This window comes from Antrostomus carolinensis, unplaced genomic scaffold (genome assembly GCF_000700745.2).
Source record: "Antrostomus carolinensis isolate BGI_N321 unplaced genomic scaffold, ASM70074v2 scaffold40634, whole genome shotgun sequence".
NCBI lineage: Eukaryota > Metazoa > Chordata > Aves > Caprimulgiformes > Caprimulgidae > Antrostomus > Antrostomus carolinensis.
This window is the reverse complement of record NW_010309453.1, coordinates 12,927-33,588: the sequence shown is the minus strand read 5'-3', so window position 1 is coordinate 33,588 and position 20,662 is coordinate 12,927. Positions and strand designations below refer to the sequence as shown.

Sequence of the window (20,662 nt, the reverse complement as noted above, 5' to 3'; positions counted from 1 at the left end):
TAGTTATTTTCTCTCCTAATAATCAAATCTCTCTTCAATTATTCAGTTGTGTGTTTTGTATGTGTATAATGTGCTTGTAGTTTATTCAACACAGAGGTAAAAAAACAACCTAACTAAAACTTAGCTTGTCATTGTTCTAAAGGCAAACCTACAACTCCCCATAGGAACAAGGATAATAATAATAATAATTAAAAAGCCATGTGAAATATATGTTAGTGCTGCTGCCTTAGAACTAGTGTTGCAGTGTGTCTTTACTGATGGATTTCAAAAATAGGTCTGTGAGTGCCAGAGGGAACTGCTGGTGCAGTGAATACCCATGGGCTTGCACACCAGAGCTGTGTCACTTCTATGAACTGCAGTCTGGACAGCAAGGAACACCTGAGTACTCAGAGTCAAAATTCTGTTGTACATCACCTCACCTCACCATGCACAGTTAATAAAGGAGTCTGACAGATTTTTATCAGTCAAACAATATTTTGACAGTTTGTTTTTTAGATTTAGCCTTCCTTTAACAACCAGGCCATAGTGGTCTTAAAAGCTTATCCTGCAGATTTTTCTTACCTACAAAACTGTGTCTTTTTTGTAAGGCTGGCATTATAAGAGTCTTTCTGTGACATTCTTATAACTTTGGTGTTTTGCTGTTGTCGTATGTTTTTCATTCCTGTGGTCACTTTTGTGTATTGTTAATTAAAACCACCTCTATCTGATTGCAGACATTCATGGAGGAAATGACCAGAAAACAGCCTGATGTGGACAAAGTTACAAAGACCTATAAAAGAAAGGCACTTGAACCCACTCCAGTGCAGTCTCATATTCCTGTCCTTGATAAGGGGAGAGCAGGAAGTAAGTAATTAAGTATTTTGGGGCAGGTCACACACACCATTGCTCTGTCTATAAAGATACCAGGTTACTAATAATCTAATAGGTTTGATTAGCTTCTAGTGAAACAAGGTGAAATTATTTTGGCTGATTTTTGTAATTATCTGTCATTTTTCATTGTTAGGGATTTTTTCATAGCAGACTTGTACTTTTAAGTTTGTCCTATACTTCTTGAATACCTGGCTAGACAAAAGATACTTTAGCCACCATGTGATCCTTCCCTAGCAATGGTAAAAAAAAATAAAATCCCATTAGATGGAATCATATCAGGGTATGGACTCATTATCTGGGACAGGAAGGAGTAGTTTTAGGAAGGTCAAGTACCCTTCATGTGAATGTTTGTTTTGTTTGAACTGAGTGAGATGCATTTTATCATGTTTTAACAGGGAAGCGTTCCCCAACACCAGGCATATATCCATCAGCAGCCCAGGCACAAATCGAAACCAAGAATCCACGGGTAAACCTTTTAGTCAGCAAATGGCAGCAAGTCTGGCTTCTGGCCTTGGAAAGAAGAAGAAAACTTAATGATGCTTTGGACAGGCTTGAAGAGGTCAGAAGAGGACTGTACAGAATATATATATACTTTTTGCATAATTTTGTTTGACCTGGATTAAATTGCCAATACTGTAAATAATGTAAACAACTTCCATATGTGTTGTATTGTATCATATGATACAAGTAACTGAAAACACTGTGATACACATGCTTTAAAAGCTGTCATTCTCATTTTAAATGTGAGGAGAGTTAAGATGTTTAAAATGTTTATATAGGACCTCTAAGAACCAATTATTCAAAAGAACACAGATGGTGTTCATGTCTCTCATGATTTTCTAGATTGATTGATTTCAGCTGAAAAAAGTTCCTTCTCTTTTTTTATTAAGCTGAGAGAATTTGCCAACTTTGATTTTGATATTTGGAGGAAAAAATACATGCGATGGATGAACCATAAAAAGTCTCGTGTGATGGACTTCTTCAGGAGGATTGATAAAGATCAGGATGGAAAGATAACAAGACAGGAATTTATCGATGGAATTCTTTCTTCAAGTAAGTTTCAAAATTAGCTTAATGTTGAACTTAGAACAAACATCTCATGAAGTCTCATTGTCTATATAGCGTACCCTATGCAGTTTATTTTGTTAGAAGGTCACGTAAGTTGTTAATTATGATTAATTTAAACTATAATTATTTTACTTGAAAATATTTCTATATTCTAGAAACTCTTTCTAGTTCTTTTACATTGTGAATCAGGTTACAAATGTCACATTTATATTATTGACTAATTAATAGTTTACTGGTTTACATTCCTACAGTACCCTCGCCGCTTCAACAGTTACTTTTCATTGATTAGTCAGAATAGTAAAACATACCTTATAAAACCTATAGATAATTTTCAAAATCAGTTTGTGTGATCATATGATTTTTTATTAAAGAACTTGCATGAGATAGTTTCAATTATAGAAGGAAACCATGTAATTTCTGAAAACAGTGTTTCCATGAGTATACCTGTATGACGAGGATCAAAATGTCAAGCAATCAGACTAGGAAGGGACTTCTCCTAGTTTTCCTAATGGATTGATATTCCTTAGGTATGCACAGTTGGTGGTAAATATAAGCCTTCCACACCATGTCTGTGTGTGATCATGTTTCCTTTTAGCAACTGACTGATAACAGATAAGGGCCTACTACTTCAAATAATCCTTTATCTTCAGATCATGGAGTCTTTTGCTCTGAGCAATGAAGTTTCATAACTGAGCTGCTTTTAGCATCTCATGTTAAAGTTATTCAGTAGAAGAATATTTTAGTGTATATATTTTCCCCTTAGGAAATGCAATAATATATTCACTATATGTGGATACTGCTGTTTTGCATGAATTGACAGTTGATGAAAAAACCTGGATACCACCAAGAAGTTAAAACAGTTTACTCAATTAACTCAGTTGGTATCATGATATACTCATGATATAATCCCTGTTTACCATCTTGAAATTTTCTTTGACCATTTTGTAGAAGATCTCTGTGTGGGTTAATGTTCTGCTGCTGTGAACTTGATGTAAAGAAGGATTTCACCAAACATTGTGCATGTTTCTGCAGTGGGAAAGCCTCGCATTCCAGATTTAATTAGCGGTGAAATTCTCGCTTGACCTTTCCTCACTAACAATTTATCTTGTTAATCTGTGGTATTTTATGCACTTCAAAAGTCAAAATGTTTAAAAAAAATACATTTATGTTACAGTTTAATCTGTGCCCTCACTTCTGTGTCTCTCTTCAAGCCACACTCTGATATTCATTTATGCATATATGATAAATGATATTCATGTATATGTATACCTAGATATACCAATATCTTGGTATGTATTTTGTATATATATTGTATTTATTTTCGCTGAAACTGCTGAAACCGTTTTCAGTATAGGGGAATTTTTATATTGGTCTATCTAGGTAACATTAGAAATCCAGATTGTTTTATTCAGAAAGATTCCTTCACTTTTTTGAATGTCTTTGTTTTTTTGATAAGCATTGTCTGTCACTTAGTGCCTAAAAGCCTTTGTGATAAAGCCTTTTAATGGGATTGAAAAAACAAAAACTTAGCTTTTGTTGTTGTCTTTGTCTTACAGAATTCCCAACAAGCCGACTTGAAATGAGTGCTGTTGCAGACATTTTTGATAGAGATGGTGATGGGTATATTGACTATTATGAATTTGTAGCAGCTCTTCATCCAAACAAGGATGCATACAAGCCTCTCACAGATGCTGACAAAATTGAAGATGAGGTACATTCTCTGCTTTCTTCGATTGCACTCTAGTCTACTGGGATCACATTCTTTAATAATTAATTTTATGTTCACTCCTATATAATTTGAAGTTTACCAGTTAACACAAATCTTTAGAAATGTGATATTAGCAGAAAAGTAATTATCCGGTTGTGGTTTTTTTGCAGGTTACAAGGCAGGTAGCTAAATGTAAATGTGCAAAACGATTTCAAGTGGAACAGATTGGGGATAACAAGTACAGGGTAAGTCTTCTAAGGACCTTCTTAGTTTTTTAGCTTCAAGATTCTTCATATGACATGGTTTATGCAAGGAAGTAGACTATTAATTTGTAGGAATTTTGTATGACAATTACGTATTTTCTGACTTTAAGCTTGTCTAAATTTTATGTTTTTTTCTTGTTAGAACACAGAAGCTAAAATATGGGAAAATGTTGATGCTTGTATTTATTTTTGCTGAAACTACTGAAACTTTTTTCAATATAGGAGAATTTTTAAAAGCTAACTGCTTGCACGCATACACACGTACATACAACAGCTCCCTAAAAGCCCATCTTTTTACCTGAATACCCAAAGTGTTTAAACTGTACCTGATTTTCTATTAGTTTCATAAAAACAGTGACTGATATTTTCCTGTGGTATTGTGTTGTACTTGAAAAATCTTTTTACCAAAGTGTATCTGATCACTTTTATCCTCCCATGTCATTTTACTGAAGCACACGGTTCCTTCTGAAGAAGTATAAGAAGTATTAGATATCTGCAGAACGATATTCGATCACAGAAGAAGAAATATCACACTGTAGAGAAAGATCTGCTACCCCTAGATTCAATAACCAGAACAATTTCAGATGAAATATGCCATATTTGGCTAAGAGAGATTGCTGAATACTTGTAGTTATTTTCAAAGACCATGGAAACAGCAATGGGAAGGAAACAAAGGCCTTGAATATTTTCCAATATTCAGTCTCTGGATAGCTAGCTACCTGCTCATCTGTCAAGTAGATACTTTATTTAGAATGTCTAATGTGTTAGTTTGCATGTGTTCTAGAGTCATATAGAGAATTTCCTGTAAACTAATCGTGTCTTTCTTCCATTTTTCATTTCTTATCAGTTCTTCCTGGGAAATCAGGTATAAACCAGTGGAATGTGTTATGAAGTTTCTTTTTTTCTTTTTTTTTTTCTTTTTTTTTTCTAACACATAGTGATTTAAGCTTGCAATGGTCAGTCTTCTTGCCATCCTTTTGTCTTCAGCTAATTCATAATTGCTGGTCAGCTGTGGTATTTCTTTAAATGCTATGGAGCATTCCTTGTCTCAGGATCCTTCCTCTTCAATCCTTCACCTGCTTTCTTTGACCATTTTCCTCATTAAGGAGATTACTTTTAAAGGAACCAGATAATGGTCAGTGCCAATTCCTATAGTCAAAAATCTTGAGCATTTAAACTGCAGTTTTAGAATTACTGTTATTTTGTCAGTTTTCAGTTTTCTAGCGGAATGTGTCAACTTCTCTGTTGTATTTTTTAGGTTATCAGATTAAAGGCTAAAATCGCTTATTTATCGCTTGCAATAAATAAGTGGTAAGTGTCATATCGCTTATTTATTGCAAATTAGGTAAAAAATACTGTCATTTTCACAGGAAAAAATATAATCCCTATGCAGTGCAGCAGGCTGATTAAGAACCTAGCTGATTGTTGGCATTTTATGTACAAACACAGTGAATCATTAAATACGTATTTTGGAAATAGGGAAAATAAACTTGCTGTTCCAGTTTAGACTATTCCCTCTCCCAGAGTGTTTTCAAAGAGCTATGGCAAGTCTATAATGTATTAGAGCTGTGTTTAGGAAGACTTTTATGTCAGATGAGCCATACTGCAGCAGTACAGTTCAGTACAGGGAGGAAATGCCAACCAGTGCTCACTTACTCCTGTGGTACATACTGATAACACAGCTTCCTAAAGTGTTAAATCAAGTGTTAAATCGCCTACAAGAAAGCTGGGGAAGGACTTTTCTTAAGGGCAGTTAATGACAAAACAAGGGGAAATGGCTTTAAGCTGAAAGAGGGTAGGTTTAGATTAGATATTAGGAAGAAGTTCTTCACTGTGAGGGTGGTCAGACACTGGAACAGGTTGCCCAAGGAAGTTGTGGATGCCCCCTCCCTGGGAGTGTTTAAGGCCAGGCTGGATGAGGCTTTGAGCAACCTGGTCTAGTGGAAGGTGTCCCTGCTGATGGCAGGGGGGTTGGAACTGGATGATCTTTAAGGTCCCTTCCAATCCAAACCATTCTATGATTCTATGATTAAGCGTTCCTGGTAAGAATGGAAATACCTTACACAAACCAGATACCGGACACCTTTAGTATCTTATGCTCTTACAATGGCAATAATATGTATAATCCATTCTGGGTGCGTGAGCGTTAACAGCGTTAGCCATTTTAAACTGAGATGCTGAAAATGTAGTTGCATTCATATTTACTGGCAGAGCCTGCTGAAGTATAGAGGAAAGCACAAAGAGCAGCGGATAATCTTAGCACATGCCGCAAGCAGTATATCTAAGTAATAATTTTAAAAGTTTTCCACATATAGAACAAGCTTCTATTTGAAAAGACTATTTGAAATTATGTTAATCCTCTTATCTGCCATCTGTACTCTCAGATCTGGGAAAAACAATAATTTTTGAAAGCGTCCAACTCTTACTGGTGCAGAACAGCATCCTAGATCAAAGCACGTACAGCAAGTTGGCTGAGGCTTCTCTAGTGACAGTGATGTTGTATGGCTGTTGTCAAGAACAGGCAGTTTTGTAGCTTAAACTAGACTTCCTTTATGTTTTATCCTAGTGTTTTTACCTCTGATTATTTGAAACAATGTTAAATGTTGTTCAAGGAAAGTTGATATCCAAGGAAATGGACTGAATTACCATTAGGAAAAATGCCGTGATAGATACCTGTGTTGCGTTCCAGAAGTCCCACTGCCTGAATTAACCACAGCCTAAGCAATTTCCAAAGTGTGTCTCACCCTTGGTATAGTTGCCTGATGGAGTCTAACTGAAGTATTAAACCGAGAAAAGAAAAAAGAGAGGATCTTTAGAACCTCTAGAAAAAATTCTCCTGAGAAACAAGCCAATGAAAATAAACTACATCAATTTGGACGCCATTTCTCTTTTTAACTTTGATCTACATATGTAAAACAGTTCTTTGTTCAGCACATACTGATTGCATTATTTAAAAGCCTTTACAAATAATGCTCATGTGAATGTTCTTATTTATAACAAAAAAATTATTGAATTAAATGGCAAGCTTTGCTTTTGTTTGGTTCCTAAAAGTAATGTTCCTTTAAACTTGTTCTCTTTTCTTGGCTTAAGTAGTGCCAAACAACTAAAGTGATTTAACAAGCAGGGAGCACGTTTGTGTGGTTTGCATTTAAAGCATTTCTGTCCCCTCACTGGAGCAAGTAGGTACAGTTGAACTATGGCCAGCCTTCTCCAAGGGCCAGAGGTTGTCCCAAGGAGGTGTAGTTGAGTCCTGTTGGTTACAGTGAGTGCTCTGCATGTTTGCGTGTGAGAGCACTACACTTGGCCTGATGGTCTGATATAAAAATAAATATTTTAGTGGCATCAGCTAAAAAGTACTGAATTCTTCTGGTTAGTTTTCATGAGATCGTGGGGTCAACGTTTTGGTCATGTTTTCTTTGGATTTGAATAGAGATAGTGCATAAAGGTTTTGTTACACAGGTTTCAAGAGCAAAACATATGTTAGACCTGGCCATCAGCCCAAAGGAAGAATGGGCCAGTACAAGTTAGTATGAAACAGGTTTTTGTGCATCTCTGAATTGTGAAGAACCTCAATGTGTAGACAGGAGAGACAAACAGTTTATAACAAAGGACAATAGTGATAGCTATCAGTCATTCGCTGCTTCTTTAATGTTCCTTTCCCTGCATGCACCTTGCTATAGGTGAGCAGTATCAACACTATACCTGAAAATATCCCTGTAAATTATATTTTGGTATTAATAGAACTGTGCAACACTCATAATTATATTGAATCTCCAGCCCACATACTGATATATGAAGCGATGCTTTGTTCCTTTCAGCTGACATAATTAAACACTAGGCTGTTGCAGAAGAGAGTTTTAAGATTTTAGCAGTGAAATAATGCAAATAGGTCTTCATTAATTTGCACAAACACAGACTGTAACCAATTAAATAATATGTTACTAATTTTGCTTCCTTTATGAGCTCAGACATTTGAGAATCAAGCATAAAATTAAACCTGAGATTCTTTCTTAACATCCTGCCATCTCCTTTGGATTAATGCAGCAGCATCTGATTTGAAATCTTAACAGCTTTAATAATCTGCATAAATAAATCTGATTTTTTTTAGCGTTTACTAATAATTCAATATCAAAATAAACTTTAAAGTATCTGATTTTTAACCTATCAGCGTTGAACTGCGTCTGAATGAATGAGAACCTCAGACTGTTGTTTGATTTTTATTGCAGTTTGGTGACTCTCAACAACTGCGCCTTGTTCGTATCCTAAGAAGCACAGTCATGGTTCGTGTTGGAGGTGGCTGGATGGCACTCGATGAGTTCTTGGTGAAAAATGATCCTTGCAGGGGTATGTAACACAACTGTTAAAATGGACGTGCAGATAATTATTTGGATACCGTCACCATTCATTGTCTCAAGATGGAGATTGAGTTGTATAAAATGCCAGTTCTGTAAACATCATCTCACTAAATGTCATGTAATGATCTGTTTTTGTAAAGTTTAAATCACATGGTTAAGATTCTCTTCACTTGCAGTGATGTATGTCTAGAGTAACTGTGGTGTCTTCTGCGCAGTTCCTCCAGCATTACAGTGGTGTAATTAAGAACTGAACTTAGCCCAGATAGAGTTTATGGCGTATAAGCTGCTTGTATGACTTGGCAGAAACAGCACAGAGAAATGTCCAACAAAACCTTCTCAGCAAGAGAGAAGTTTTAAGGCAATAAATCAAATTAAGGCAATTGACTCGAAGAGTAACAACAACAACAATGCAAAAAACTTCTCTGGCCAGTGGCTGCACCCAGGCTTTCAGGCTCTGCCCTTGTAGTCCTGTCTTTTCATTGGCATTCTCCCCAGAACCACTTCGTAGAGCCCTGAGCCTTGTATAAAGCAAGTGGAAAATGCTCTGGTCAGGAGGACTTTGTGCCCTGGGGAAGTAGGGAGCACTCGGTCACTGTGCCCACCAGAGCATTGTACCAAATGTGTTGTTTTGTCAGTACAGAGTAATGACATCTCAGCTTGTTGGGAAGATCGGCTCTGTCTGGCACTGTTCTTGGAGGAACAGTTGGAGATAGGAAAGAAACTGTTTGTGAAGGGAGTGGGACAGATGCAAGTCAGATAATAGCCAGAGTAGTAAAATTGCGGAAAGTATAATAATGACTGTGTGAAGAAACATTCTGTAACTAGGTAATTCTATCCTTTTGACTATCAGTATTAAATGTACTGCGATTTACCTCTCAGGGGTTCTGTAGAATTATAATCAATATTGTAATAGCGCAAGAATAGCACAGGGGAGTTCAGGAAAGGCAAGGGAACTCTTCACAAGAGAGAGATCAACTGTCACCTCCCATGTCACCTGTCTCACACATTTGACCAAGGTTTCTAAGCAGTTCAGTACAGACCTTGAGAGGGTGGACAGCTCGCATTTGTAGCAGTTGTCATGCTAAAACAAGGATGTTAAATCGAAAAATAAGCTACCACAGAACTCTGTAAGGGCTGATGGAGTGTGCCACTAAGGCCTAGAAACCTTTGTCTACAGGCTTAAAACTTCATAAAACATAAAACTTCTCATAGGATCATAAAAGAAGTGTCATAACCTTTTGATGACATCTAGGACTTTTTCAGCAGTATTAAAAAGTAGTCCTTTTGCTTACCAACATATTGCATATATTATTATTAAATACATTTGACAGTAATACTACATTTATTGGTGTTCAACCGCAGGCCTAACTTTAGCACCTGATTCTGGATCTCCTACTGTAGCAGAGTCACTTGTGTCTGCAGAGCCATCCTTAGTTTACTCCTGTTCCTCAAAAGTGCAGGGTAGTGGGAAATGAGATAGGTCTCAAAATAACTGACTTCATTGGAGGTTACCTTGGTTAGTTTTGATGTATCCCAAACATTTTTCTCAGGCCCATTGACAGGTAGACTGTTGTAATTCCTACTTGGGTTGACAGTGACAGATACAATACCTACTAACTAATTAATTTCTTGGAATTCCTTATTGCTGTCCTCAGATTAAAAGTGCTTTGGAACTTTATCTCGTCTTCTTTAATACACCTTGTATTCTGTGTATCTCTGTAGTATTTGCTACAGTACTTAATCCCTTTTTCATGGGAAGTACATGAGCAGATGAGTAAGTCGGCACAGTGGGTCTAAAGGAGTACTGATGTCAATTGCATCATCCAGGCACTGTGCCTTGGTACCTAATCCTTGTCTTGTTGAAGTTAGTGGTGCAAAGTAGTTGTTGATGTCAGTGTTGCAGGTTCAGACTTTTCTTTGAGCACTTCACCTAGCAAATCTGCATTTCCACCGAGGGCTTCATGTGTATTCAGATAAATTACATTGCAAAGAATTGTTGTCATAAACAACTTTAAAAGTATTTGGCCTAGTCATATAAAATGGTTTTAGTTTATATCACTTCTTTATGTCAGCAGATAAGTAGCATCGTTACACAAGTCTGCTTGGGACTGCAGCTGAGTCTGTCCAAGCACTATTTCCTTTTTGCCTAGGAGATCTTTGAGAACTCACCTCAGAGCACTTAGAGACAGCTTGTGCTCCAAGTCCTGTCTTTTGGCCTGGTGCTCTGAGTCTCTTGCATATGCAGCTGCTGTACTTGATTTCTTCTCCTGCTAACGATTTTCTTTAATGTGACCCATGTCCTGTGTCATTTTTTCTAGTTCATCATCACGGGAGTAAAATGTTACGTTCGGAATCAAACTCTTCAATTACCACTCAGCCTACTATAGGTTGGCAAACCCCTCTCTTTGTCTCCTTCTCCTCCTCTTCTCCTCTCTCTTCATTTCCTTCCCTCTTTTTTGATACATATACTTCTAACAATACGCTTCACCCATCACATTTAGCTTAATGTGTTCCTACATGGGCTGGTGCTTTGCAAGCTAATTTTTTTTGATACGCTTGAAGAGTGTTTCAAAAACAATTGTCATTCACACTGACACAGTTAAATGGTAACATGTCTTGCATCTATTCTTGCGAAACATTCTCTCATATGTGTGTTTTTATGTGTGTGTGAGTGCTTAGCCTCCAATTACCTCATCATAGTTTGGATTTTGTGTTCATCCATTGCATGTTGCCAAACTCTACATAACTTCATAGTTTTGAATAAATATATTTGTTGCTTTCCTGTAATTTGTACTTAGCAATTTCTTCTTGGAACATCTAAGCAAGTATTATTTATTATGAGTAGCTGTAGAGTTTGTAAAGCTGCTCATCGGGTTGTGTCTCTGTATTAATAGTTGATTGATTAACAGTGATTTAGCACGTTGAGCATTCCATTATCACGCTGACTTCCTTTTCCTGCTGGCATAAAGTATTAGAATAAGCGAGTTCTGCACATAACTCTTCTGTGTCCAAAATAAATGCATTAGGCAGTAATGCATTTTATTTATTGTTAAAATGTGTTGGAGTTGGCATGGCAAAAATGACAATAAACAGCCTTGTGACAATTTTATCTGACTAAATGAACACCTTTCGTTGCTGCAGCTAAAGGGAGGACGAATATGGAGCTGCGTGAAAAGTTCATTTTGGCAGATGGTGCCAGTCAGAGCATGGCAGCTTTCCGACCAAGGGGCCGTAGATCACGACCCTCTTCAAGGGGTGCTTCTCCCAACAGATCTACTTCTCTGTCAAGTCAAGCTGGCCAGGCAGCTGCCCCACAAGCAGTTGCTACAAGCACGCCAAAGGTAAGGAGAAAGGTATAAAACTAAACTGGTTAACAAATGGGGTATAGATTTTTATTTTTTTTTTCTTGCTCCAACAATATTCACGCTTTCTCTAGCTGATAGAGAAGAAGTATCTCAATTTTATTTCGTAGTCTGGGGAGGATCTGAGAAGTATTTTCAGTGTATTTCCTCTACTGTCTGTTTGCAACATGGGAAGAGAATAATTCTTTACATTTAAGGTGCTGCATGAGCTAAATGGGAGTTTTGGAATAAACTCTGAAAAAGCAATGGACTTCAGTGTTTTGTTTAAAAAATAAGCTCTGCTGTCTCTTCGTCTCAGAACATTTGTCATCAGCTCTTTCTGCTTAGTTTTTATTTCTACAGTGGCATTTGATGTCCCTATGAAAGCCTGGGTATCCTTCTCCATTACATTGTTTTCCATCTACTGTCCTTCATATTTTGATTTACCATTGTTTCATACAGACACCCCATCATTTAACACGCAACTATGGTAAACCATGGTTGACAAACAGCAAAACGTCAACTCCTTCTAAGCCACCAGAATCCTCAGACTATCAAGGGTCTTCTGCAGAGGTACAGTAAGGACAGAGATTCTAGTCTAATGACCTTCCTTCACTAAAACTGTCACTTCACTAACAGCCACTAGAGTTTCAGTGCTTCAGAGCTGCAGCATCCTTTGCATATTAATGCATTGTCTTTATTTTAGACCTTTGTTAAATTACTTCTTTCTTCCCCCAAGTTTTTTTGTTGTTTTTTTTTGTTTGTTTTTTGATGTTCTTTTTGTTACAGTTTTTGAGTTTTAGGAAAACTCGGCCTCAATGAATTTATTTTTAAAGTGCAAATGGTTAATAAATCATAACAGTTTGCAATGAATTGGATGAGCAAATGTGGAAAAATACCTTTTTTAAAAAAAATAAAGCAGTTCTTATACTTTGCAGGTTTCTCTCCTAAAATTGTTTACTTTCATAATGTACTGTAATGTTCATGAACTACCGGAGTGAGATGAATAAATCGTGATCTCCAGTGCAAAACCACTAAATAGAGAAATACCCAGTAACTGTGAAGAAGATTGCACAAAAGACTGACTGTGATATATAAATCTTACCACCAACTGAAAGTTTCGTTTAGGGGGGCAGTGACCAGTCGTTGCTCTAATAAGATAGGTATTTGATGACTTAACAGGAAACGAGCTTTGGTCTTATTTTCAGCCCATGACTTACATAGAAACTGCTAGTATAGCACTCAGGATTGTGCCAGCAATCAAGCTGTATGACCAAAATTTAAATGGGGTTCAAGTTCAAAGTGTCTCCTCTCATGTCATTACAGTCAATGAAAAGATTGCAGCTGGATCAGGCTGCAGACTGAGTCGTCACTTGTAGGAGTTCCTCTTGCCCTGGGTTAGACGGAGGGCTCAGTGAGGGGACGCTTGTGCTACCGTCACCTTTGTTGCATCTGCTTTTCACAAACCTGCACTCTGATGCCTGTTGCTATTCACGTGACACCCTCCGGTGCTAAGCTTACATGACGTTGGCGTGGCTTTGCTCAGAGATGCATAAACAAGCTTTTTCCTCCCTCCTCCTATGTGAGTGTGTTACCTGTGCACACTACAGGATGGATGTGTGTATGGATGTGTACAGCACTTTAAGCACACGAGGCTGTTGCTTAGAATGATTAACAGTAGGACAAAGTTGAGTCCATTGTCAGTTTCTAATATACTCCTGTATTTTCTTTCATCTCTTAGCTGGTAACTGAATTGTAAGATTAATTGATGGTACTTTAAAGGGTTTATAGACATGGAAAGGTGCTGTTTTCATTTAATTACACTGAAGTTAAATCAGTTGGCATTGATTTCAAAGGGGAGCACCGTATTTCTCACCTGCTCTTCAGCTGCCAGTAGTTTCAGTGAGTTTCTTCTACATAAACCACCATGGTTTAAGATTATAATTGGAACAAGTGGGGTTGGGGTAGGTTGCAGTGAATTTCTGAGGCATTCTGCAGCATTTTCTGTCCAAGACAGTGGTTATGTATTTTATGTATAGAACTACATGTGGGTTTAGGGCTAAGCTAAAGAACAAGCTTGACCTTTTTTTCTTTTTGCACCAGTGTTTCTATCCCAATGCCTTGCCCTAAGTGCTGCAGCTTCAGTGGGGGTAATGGAGAGCATTCCTTTTTTCCTTGTCCTCACAAGCAATCTCTCTGTGTAGCAGAGATTTCCAAGATGTGACTGGCTGGACATTGAGCATTTGTGCTTGGCTTTAAAGAGAGTTTAACGTTGCGACTGTCCCCGTCAGAGCCAGCAGATTGTCGGCTGTGTAGCATCTCAATGCTCTTTTGTTCAGATGTGCCAGAAGTGCTGGGAGTGGGCAGCTGCCAGACAGGCTCCTGCTGGGCCTCTGCTTGGTGTTTAGCTCTAGGCAGCTCCCAACACTCCTGGATCTTGGTTTTCAGTACCTAATTCTACCCCACCATGGTATGGGGATCAAAGGCACAGAACACAGGATGCTGGGATCCAGACCAATCAACGTGCTGTATTCATCACTGCAGTGTTTGTTCTTCTTTTGGGGTATTTACTTAGTATTTTTGTGTTGATTAAATCAATATGAATACTATAGTTTTCCTCTTACTTTCATGTGCCTCCTCTCTAGTATGCTGCATGCATTTTGAGATTTAAGGATTTAATTCTTGTGACTTTGAAAGAAATCTTTCCATTTGGGCTAGATTGTAAATCAAAACAGAAATGAGAAAGCAGGCAGGGTAAGACTATGGAGAAGAGATATTTCGGACGATGTATTGACAACAAGAACTTTTAAAATTAGTCCTATGTCTTTTTTTTTCTGCTTTTTTCTAGCAAAGTTTTGGAAATTTTGGGTTTTTTTACCATCAAAATATTAAAAAAATTGAAACAAAGGCATTTACCACCCTCTAAACCACAATCAGAATGTTGGAAAGACAAACTATGCGGACATAAAACCTCAACTACTTGTCTCTGTTTATTTAAAACATGTACCATCAATTAATCTTATGTGCTTGACTAATTGTAAGAAGGTAGCATTTTTCTTTCTTTATATGCATTGAAATATACACAAAGAATGCTAAAATTTTAATGTGAAGCAGACTGTTAAAATGATTTTGTTGTTGTTGTTGGTTTACATTTGGACTACTTCAAATACTGACTGCTAAAGAAATGTTCAAAACTTCACATCATTAAAATGTCCCTAGTGTCTCAAGCCAGTATTTCAGATTTACAGTGAATGTTATTTTGATGATCATATTCTAAGTAGCTATGTGCTGCCTAATAGCAGACCTTATCTTCAGTAGTGACAATTAAAAAACCTGGGGTTTTGGGGTTTTTGGTTTTTATGTTTTGGTTTTTTTGTAATAGGGAACACCAATTCAAGGAAGTAAACTCAGAATGCCAGGATATCTATCAGGGAAGGGTTTCCACTCTGGAGAAGACAGTGGCATCCTGTCAACAGCAGCCACCAGAGTTAGAGCTCAGTTTGCAGGTGAGTATCTTGATTTTAGAGCTTGAACTACCACTTGCTTTGTTTTCCACCTGAATTTTTAGGGTCACATTAGGGTGTGAGGGGTATGTCAGAAGAGTGGGAAGGAGTGAAAGTTCCCCTCTCTCCACATTAGTACTGCCAAGGGTGCACATAATCACGATAATGGTCCTCCATTCACGTGGTTGCACAGCAGGTACATTCCACTCTGGATGTGCAAATTCATGACTGCAACCTTCTTGACAATGGTACCTCCAGTGTATCTGCCTAAGGAACTAGAGAAGAAGCATTTACTTAAAAAGAAAGGATTTAGTTCTTTACAGTATTCAAGTTATGCTCCACTGTGATGGAGCACAGGGGTCACGACTTGTCTGTTTCCTTTGGAAGAAGAACTGCAGGGAGCAGCCTTAGATGACCTTATTAATGGAATATCCCGTAGAGATTTTTTAAAACCGTATATGAAAATAGAAAGCAGTGAAGCTGTGCTCTTCCAGGCTCCTCAGAGCAGCTCTGTGTAAGAGAGAGGGCTAAATGGTTAAAATAGAAGATAGCTCTACTGGCTTTCCCTCACATCTTAAACTCTGCAGAGCATCCTGAGCAGTACTGGAAAATCCTGTTCAAAGAAGAGGTATCTTTTAAGTTATAGGTGATTTGCAAAATGAGCCACCTGAGATTTCAGTTTCAACTTTGAGTTCTTTACACATACAGGGAAGCAGATTTGTCAAGATTAAAAAGACTCAATAAGTAATTGGAAAATAATGAAAAACCACAGTAATGTTTTTCTGTTTAAGTTTCTTTGTTGTGGTTTTTTCTTGATGGCACATTGTCTGGGCAGGCTTTCACTCTAGCAGGCTTGCTGAGAGCTCATTTAGTCAGCCCTTTGTTTGGGAGAATGTATACTTGTTTACTTGCAGCTTTCAATTGGATGGTTTTGAATTTTTTAAAGAAGAGTGGTACACATTTAAAAAGTGGGATATTCATCTGCATCTCCAAGGTACGTACATTGGGAAATTCTGAATGCCTGGAGAGGCCAGATACTGGATTCTTTCAATTCATAGCTGAGAAAATGGCAGGGGAAAGAACGGATCTGGCTGCTGAGTGGGTATACATATCTAGTAAGTCAGTACAAGTTGCCCATATAATACATTTTTAATGAGATGTGCTAGTGACAAATTAACTATATCTCATCATTTGATCTCACATATTCTTCTCTTCAGTGGGAGATACGGCATTGTTTTATGCTCTTGTTTAATACAGAGATGAACTTTGATCATCATCCAGCTTCTCTGGCAGAGGTCTAAAGTTTGGTTTCTGCAATGAGCAATTTTTGGGGTTGCCAAAGACCTAGGAGAGACCTGCACACCTTGTCCATCCTTACTTCTAAGATTGGTGGATATCTTTTTCTCTTTCTAGAAACCAGAAGAACTCCAAGCAGGCCTGGAAGCCGAGCAGGAAGCAAGGCTGGCAGCAGGTCAAGTAGCCGCCGAGGCAGTGACGCATCTGACTTTGACATTTCAGAAATCCAGTCAGTGTGCTCAGATATGTCAGAGACTGTTCCTGCTACAAGTAGAGCGACACCCCGAGCAGGTTCTCGGCCAGGATCAGCCAAGCCTTCTAAAATTCCAACTCCCCAGAGAAGGCCACTAGCCAGCAAATTGGACAAGTCCTTGAAGAGATAATATGATTGGCTCCATAAAGGTCTTTTACTTTTGCATTAAGTATTTAAGTTCATAAGATGTAAAATATTATGTAGAAATTATTGTGAAATATCGCAAGAGGTGGATTTTTAATTCTGCGGATGGCCTTATTTGTGTATTTGTCTTCTTATTTTATGTGTATAATTTTTGTCAGATTTGTTTTTGTTTATGCCGTATCCTGTGAGAAGGGGCAAGAGTTTTAATGTAAACTAACAGTTGTACACAGTAATGTGTAGAAAGTACACTAAAAAATAGTTGCCGAATGTACAGTGTACTGAATGTACAGTAAGTCTCTGCAACCTGAATAAAATAGACCTGTCACTATGTCATTAGTTAACGGTAAAGGATACCTCATGATTTTTCTTCAAAAAAAGAAAAAGCGGATACTAAAAAGCCAAAAGACACAATTACACATTTTGAGCTAACTAAACAAACACTAAAGGACATATGTCAGAACTACTAAGGAATACAAACCCACATTCACAGTTCCCTTATTTATACAGCATCTCTCAGAGAACTCACAGAGGTAATTAAGCACCCGCCAGTAATATGATAGATACTCCAATACCTTGCAGCATTTCTGTGCCATTGCTTTCGATGAGGCCAGACACATTCTGGATATCTGAACTATTATTCTGTAAGAATATAAGTATAAAGTGCATTCATGTAAATGTGAGGTTTTCTTTTGCTTGAGTGGATGGTAGCACTGTATCATTGAACTCATTTTGTATCAAAGCAATTTTGCTTGCAGAAAGCTCCAAAATAAACATGTTCCTTAACTTTATTTCTATTGTATTTCTTATTTCACAGGAAGATAATTTTCTGCATTATGTTTTAGGGCATATATCATTTCAGATGACTAATAATTACCATAGTAACATAGGCTTTAATGTAATTTCCCATCATCAGCAATTAGATTTTGGGTAGCTACTGTATTTGTTTAATAAAACACTAAATTGCACATATCATATAATTTATGAAATTATATGTAATTATTGTGTGTCAACAGTTACTTTCTCCCTATTAAACTGTGACGTTTATATACCGTGTATGAAAGGCATAAAGAGTAATTCAGTTGCCATTCAATGCTTTTGCCATTCATGGATTCTTTGAAAGGATTAATAATAGTTTATTTTCAGTGGGAAAAGGATGCAGCTTCAAATGGGAGTGCTGTAGAATGGCTGGGTAGTTGCTGTAGTAAGTAGGGACAGAACCCCTAGAAATTCAAAATGCTCTTTAATAATATCAGGAAGACTGAGGTAGAATTTGGCCAACATGGCAAATCAGATAGTCTAAACCTGACCCTTCATATACCAGAAAATGCAGTACTTGGAACTACGTGATCTTTAAGGTCCCTTCCAACCCAAACCATTCTGTGATTGTCAGCAGGAGAAAGGAAAAGGGTAGAATTTAGGCACTTGTCTCAGCTGTAGGAGGAGGTGGTTCCCCATGTGATGTTCTCGGTGCATTTTATAACCACAGGATTGATGGAGAAGAGGTAGAGATGGCAAATCTGCCTTGCTCCCACGCAATAGGTGCATAGTTCAGATCCTTGTATCCCAAATGGACAGAGCAGCTCATTCTGCACGAGGTAGTGTTGGCACATACCTGGGGCACCTCGTGTATATATTGTGTTCTTAGCTTTAAATGTATTCATAATACTTCATTAATTGTGCAACTTTATGGAATTTTCACGTTGCTGTATTGTAACTTTACAGAAATACGAGAGCTGTCACCAGCTTCCGAGAAACCTTGTCGGCTAAAAAGAACCCAAGGACTAAGTGGATTTCTGTGGTTTGTTGGCTACTGTGAAATAGGGGAGGCTGGGACTGGCAGAGTGGGGAAGTTCCATTTGTGGGCTTGAGAGAATCATCCAGTATTGGAAACCCAAGTAACAGTAAATTAAATGGGACTAGGAATTCCATTTTTAAAAAGCCCAAATCTTTTTCAAGTTGTTATACCTTACTTATCTTCTTCCAAAACCTGCTTGTTTAACTGCTTTAGATTGATACTAAGAACTCCCAAAACTAAGAGACTTTGCAAAATTCTCTTCCCTGTGTTACAAAATCCGTACTGACAAAAGTCTGAAAATAAACATTGGGTCTTCTGCACTTCTCTGACCCAGGGACAAATCTGCAGAATTTTATGAAACAAGCATATTGTGGACTTACCAGTAAGTGACAGGCAGCTCAGTTTTAGTGAAATATTTTTGTAAAGAAGTAAGTGGTATTCCATTTCCATTCTCCTGTAACTCAAAAATACTCTTCTTTGGTACCAGCGTAAATGAGAGAGGAAGGATCAGCCCTGTAAGCAATTCTCCACCTTGTTTGGTCGAGTGAGTTTTTATGCAACCTCATCATCAGAGATGCATTTTCCCCCTTTCATTTTCCTCCCCCTAACAACAGGAGTTGATCATAGACTCACCCAGCCTGCTGGATGACCAGAAGTAGAGTCAACATTTCAGTGGGAACTGGACTCTTATACCTGTATATTCTGTGATTCTCCTGTGCAGTGAAGGTGCAGAGGTGGAGGAAAGAAGGACTGGAAAGCCCATGGCTGTGAGAACCGTACTGTTTAGTGAATAATGTCTATTTAGCACTTGGAAAAGCCGTCTCTGTTTGAGGCTCCTTTACTTTTTCAGTCATTTTCAGCTTTCTGTGTTTGTGTTTTGCTGCCTTCAGAATGGGCAAGTGTCTACAGAATTTCCTGAAATTTACAGATGAAATCTGTAAGTAAATAATGCACCATTAAGAAGATCCAGTGATGCCTTGTGGCCTAAGCATCCTCAGCTTCTTCAGTTTAGGTATATTATGAGCCTCTTAATTACATGCTAATATAATCATTATGGTAATACAGGCTTTGCCTGCAGCACATCTCTTCACAAAAGCATAGGGAAGAAATTATATGCAATCTTAATTTAAAAATTAATGCATTCATAGAAAGAAACTCTGATGCAAGCAGCTATGCCATTCCGTAGTCAGCAGCAACACTTTAACCTGTAGCTGCCTCTGCTGATGTCTGCCATAGGACCAGCAAGACTATCTACACCCCACAGCTTGCCTAGGAGAGAGGGGCCATAGTGCTTATTACGTATGTTGGTCACAGTGTGTGGCAAGAGGACGTGTTGCTGAGCACTTGCTGTAACGTTCTGTAAAGAACCACAGGGATGGAAAATAAGCATTGCCTGGTTTGCTGCATCTCAGTACAGCTGCCCTAACAGCTTCCAGGTGTTTCCAGTTCTTAGGCTGTAGGGTAGCATCTGAGCTCGTGGTCTTCAGCTAGATGTTTGCTCTAACCACGGGCCGTAGTAGGGAGCGGTGATGTTAGGTGCATATTTTCACACAAGGTGAGTGAAATTTTGTAGAACAAGGAACAGGTGCTTTCCTAATGAAAATTGTTCTCTCTGCTGAATTTGAATAACTTGTTTGCAGATATGGTGATGGGAGAGATGGTTGGCTTGGTTGTTTGCTTCTTTTTCCAATAGTGTTGGCAGGTTAAATGCAGGTAAGTTACTCATCTCTGTAGAAAAATAAGTTATATATGTTAAAAAGAGGAACACTGCAGAGGAAAAGGGAGCTCTTCAGAAATAATGGATGAGGCAGCAGCTTAAATTTGACATAACTTGCATGAAAATATGTGTTGGCTGATAATGTTGAATTATTTTTTATGCAGATTGAAGTTCTTCTGTTAAGACTTGTTCAGAGTTAGGCTCTTGCAAATGAAGTGGTATCTGGCCTGAAGCTAAAAGAGTTTTGGGGGTTTCATGATTGAGTAGTTCTTCTGAACTGAAATAGTTTAAACAGTCTGAATTGCAGCTCGGGGTGCTCAAACAGTGTTTCTGTATTTGGAGGTTGAAG

General features: G+C 37.9%; 1 protein-coding gene across 1 annotated transcript in view; it reads left to right on the top strand.

The window, feature by feature from the left end:
• Window positions 1-17,773, top strand: part of LOC104523516 (dystonin-like) — a gene marked incomplete at its 5' end in the record, with an annotated part of 38,187 nt that extends 20,414 nt beyond the window's left edge. The window contains 10 exons of the mRNA XM_029084522.1: window positions 714-843; window positions 1,266-1,429; window positions 1,761-1,923; window positions 3,495-3,649; window positions 3,817-3,891; window positions 4,757-4,774; window positions 8,136-8,253; window positions 11,406-11,605; window positions 14,988-15,111; window positions 16,522-17,773. Coding sequence (XP_028940355.1) covers window positions 714-843; window positions 1,266-1,429; window positions 1,761-1,923; window positions 3,495-3,649; window positions 3,817-3,891; window positions 4,757-4,774; window positions 8,136-8,253; window positions 11,406-11,605; window positions 14,988-15,111; window positions 16,522-16,787 — 1,413 coding nt within the window. The remainder of the gene's footprint in view (window positions 1-713; window positions 844-1,265; window positions 1,430-1,760; window positions 1,924-3,494; window positions 3,650-3,816; window positions 3,892-4,756; window positions 4,775-8,135; window positions 8,254-11,405; window positions 11,606-14,987; window positions 15,112-16,521) is intronic.
• Between the last annotated feature and the right edge of the window lie 2,889 nt (window positions 17,774-20,662).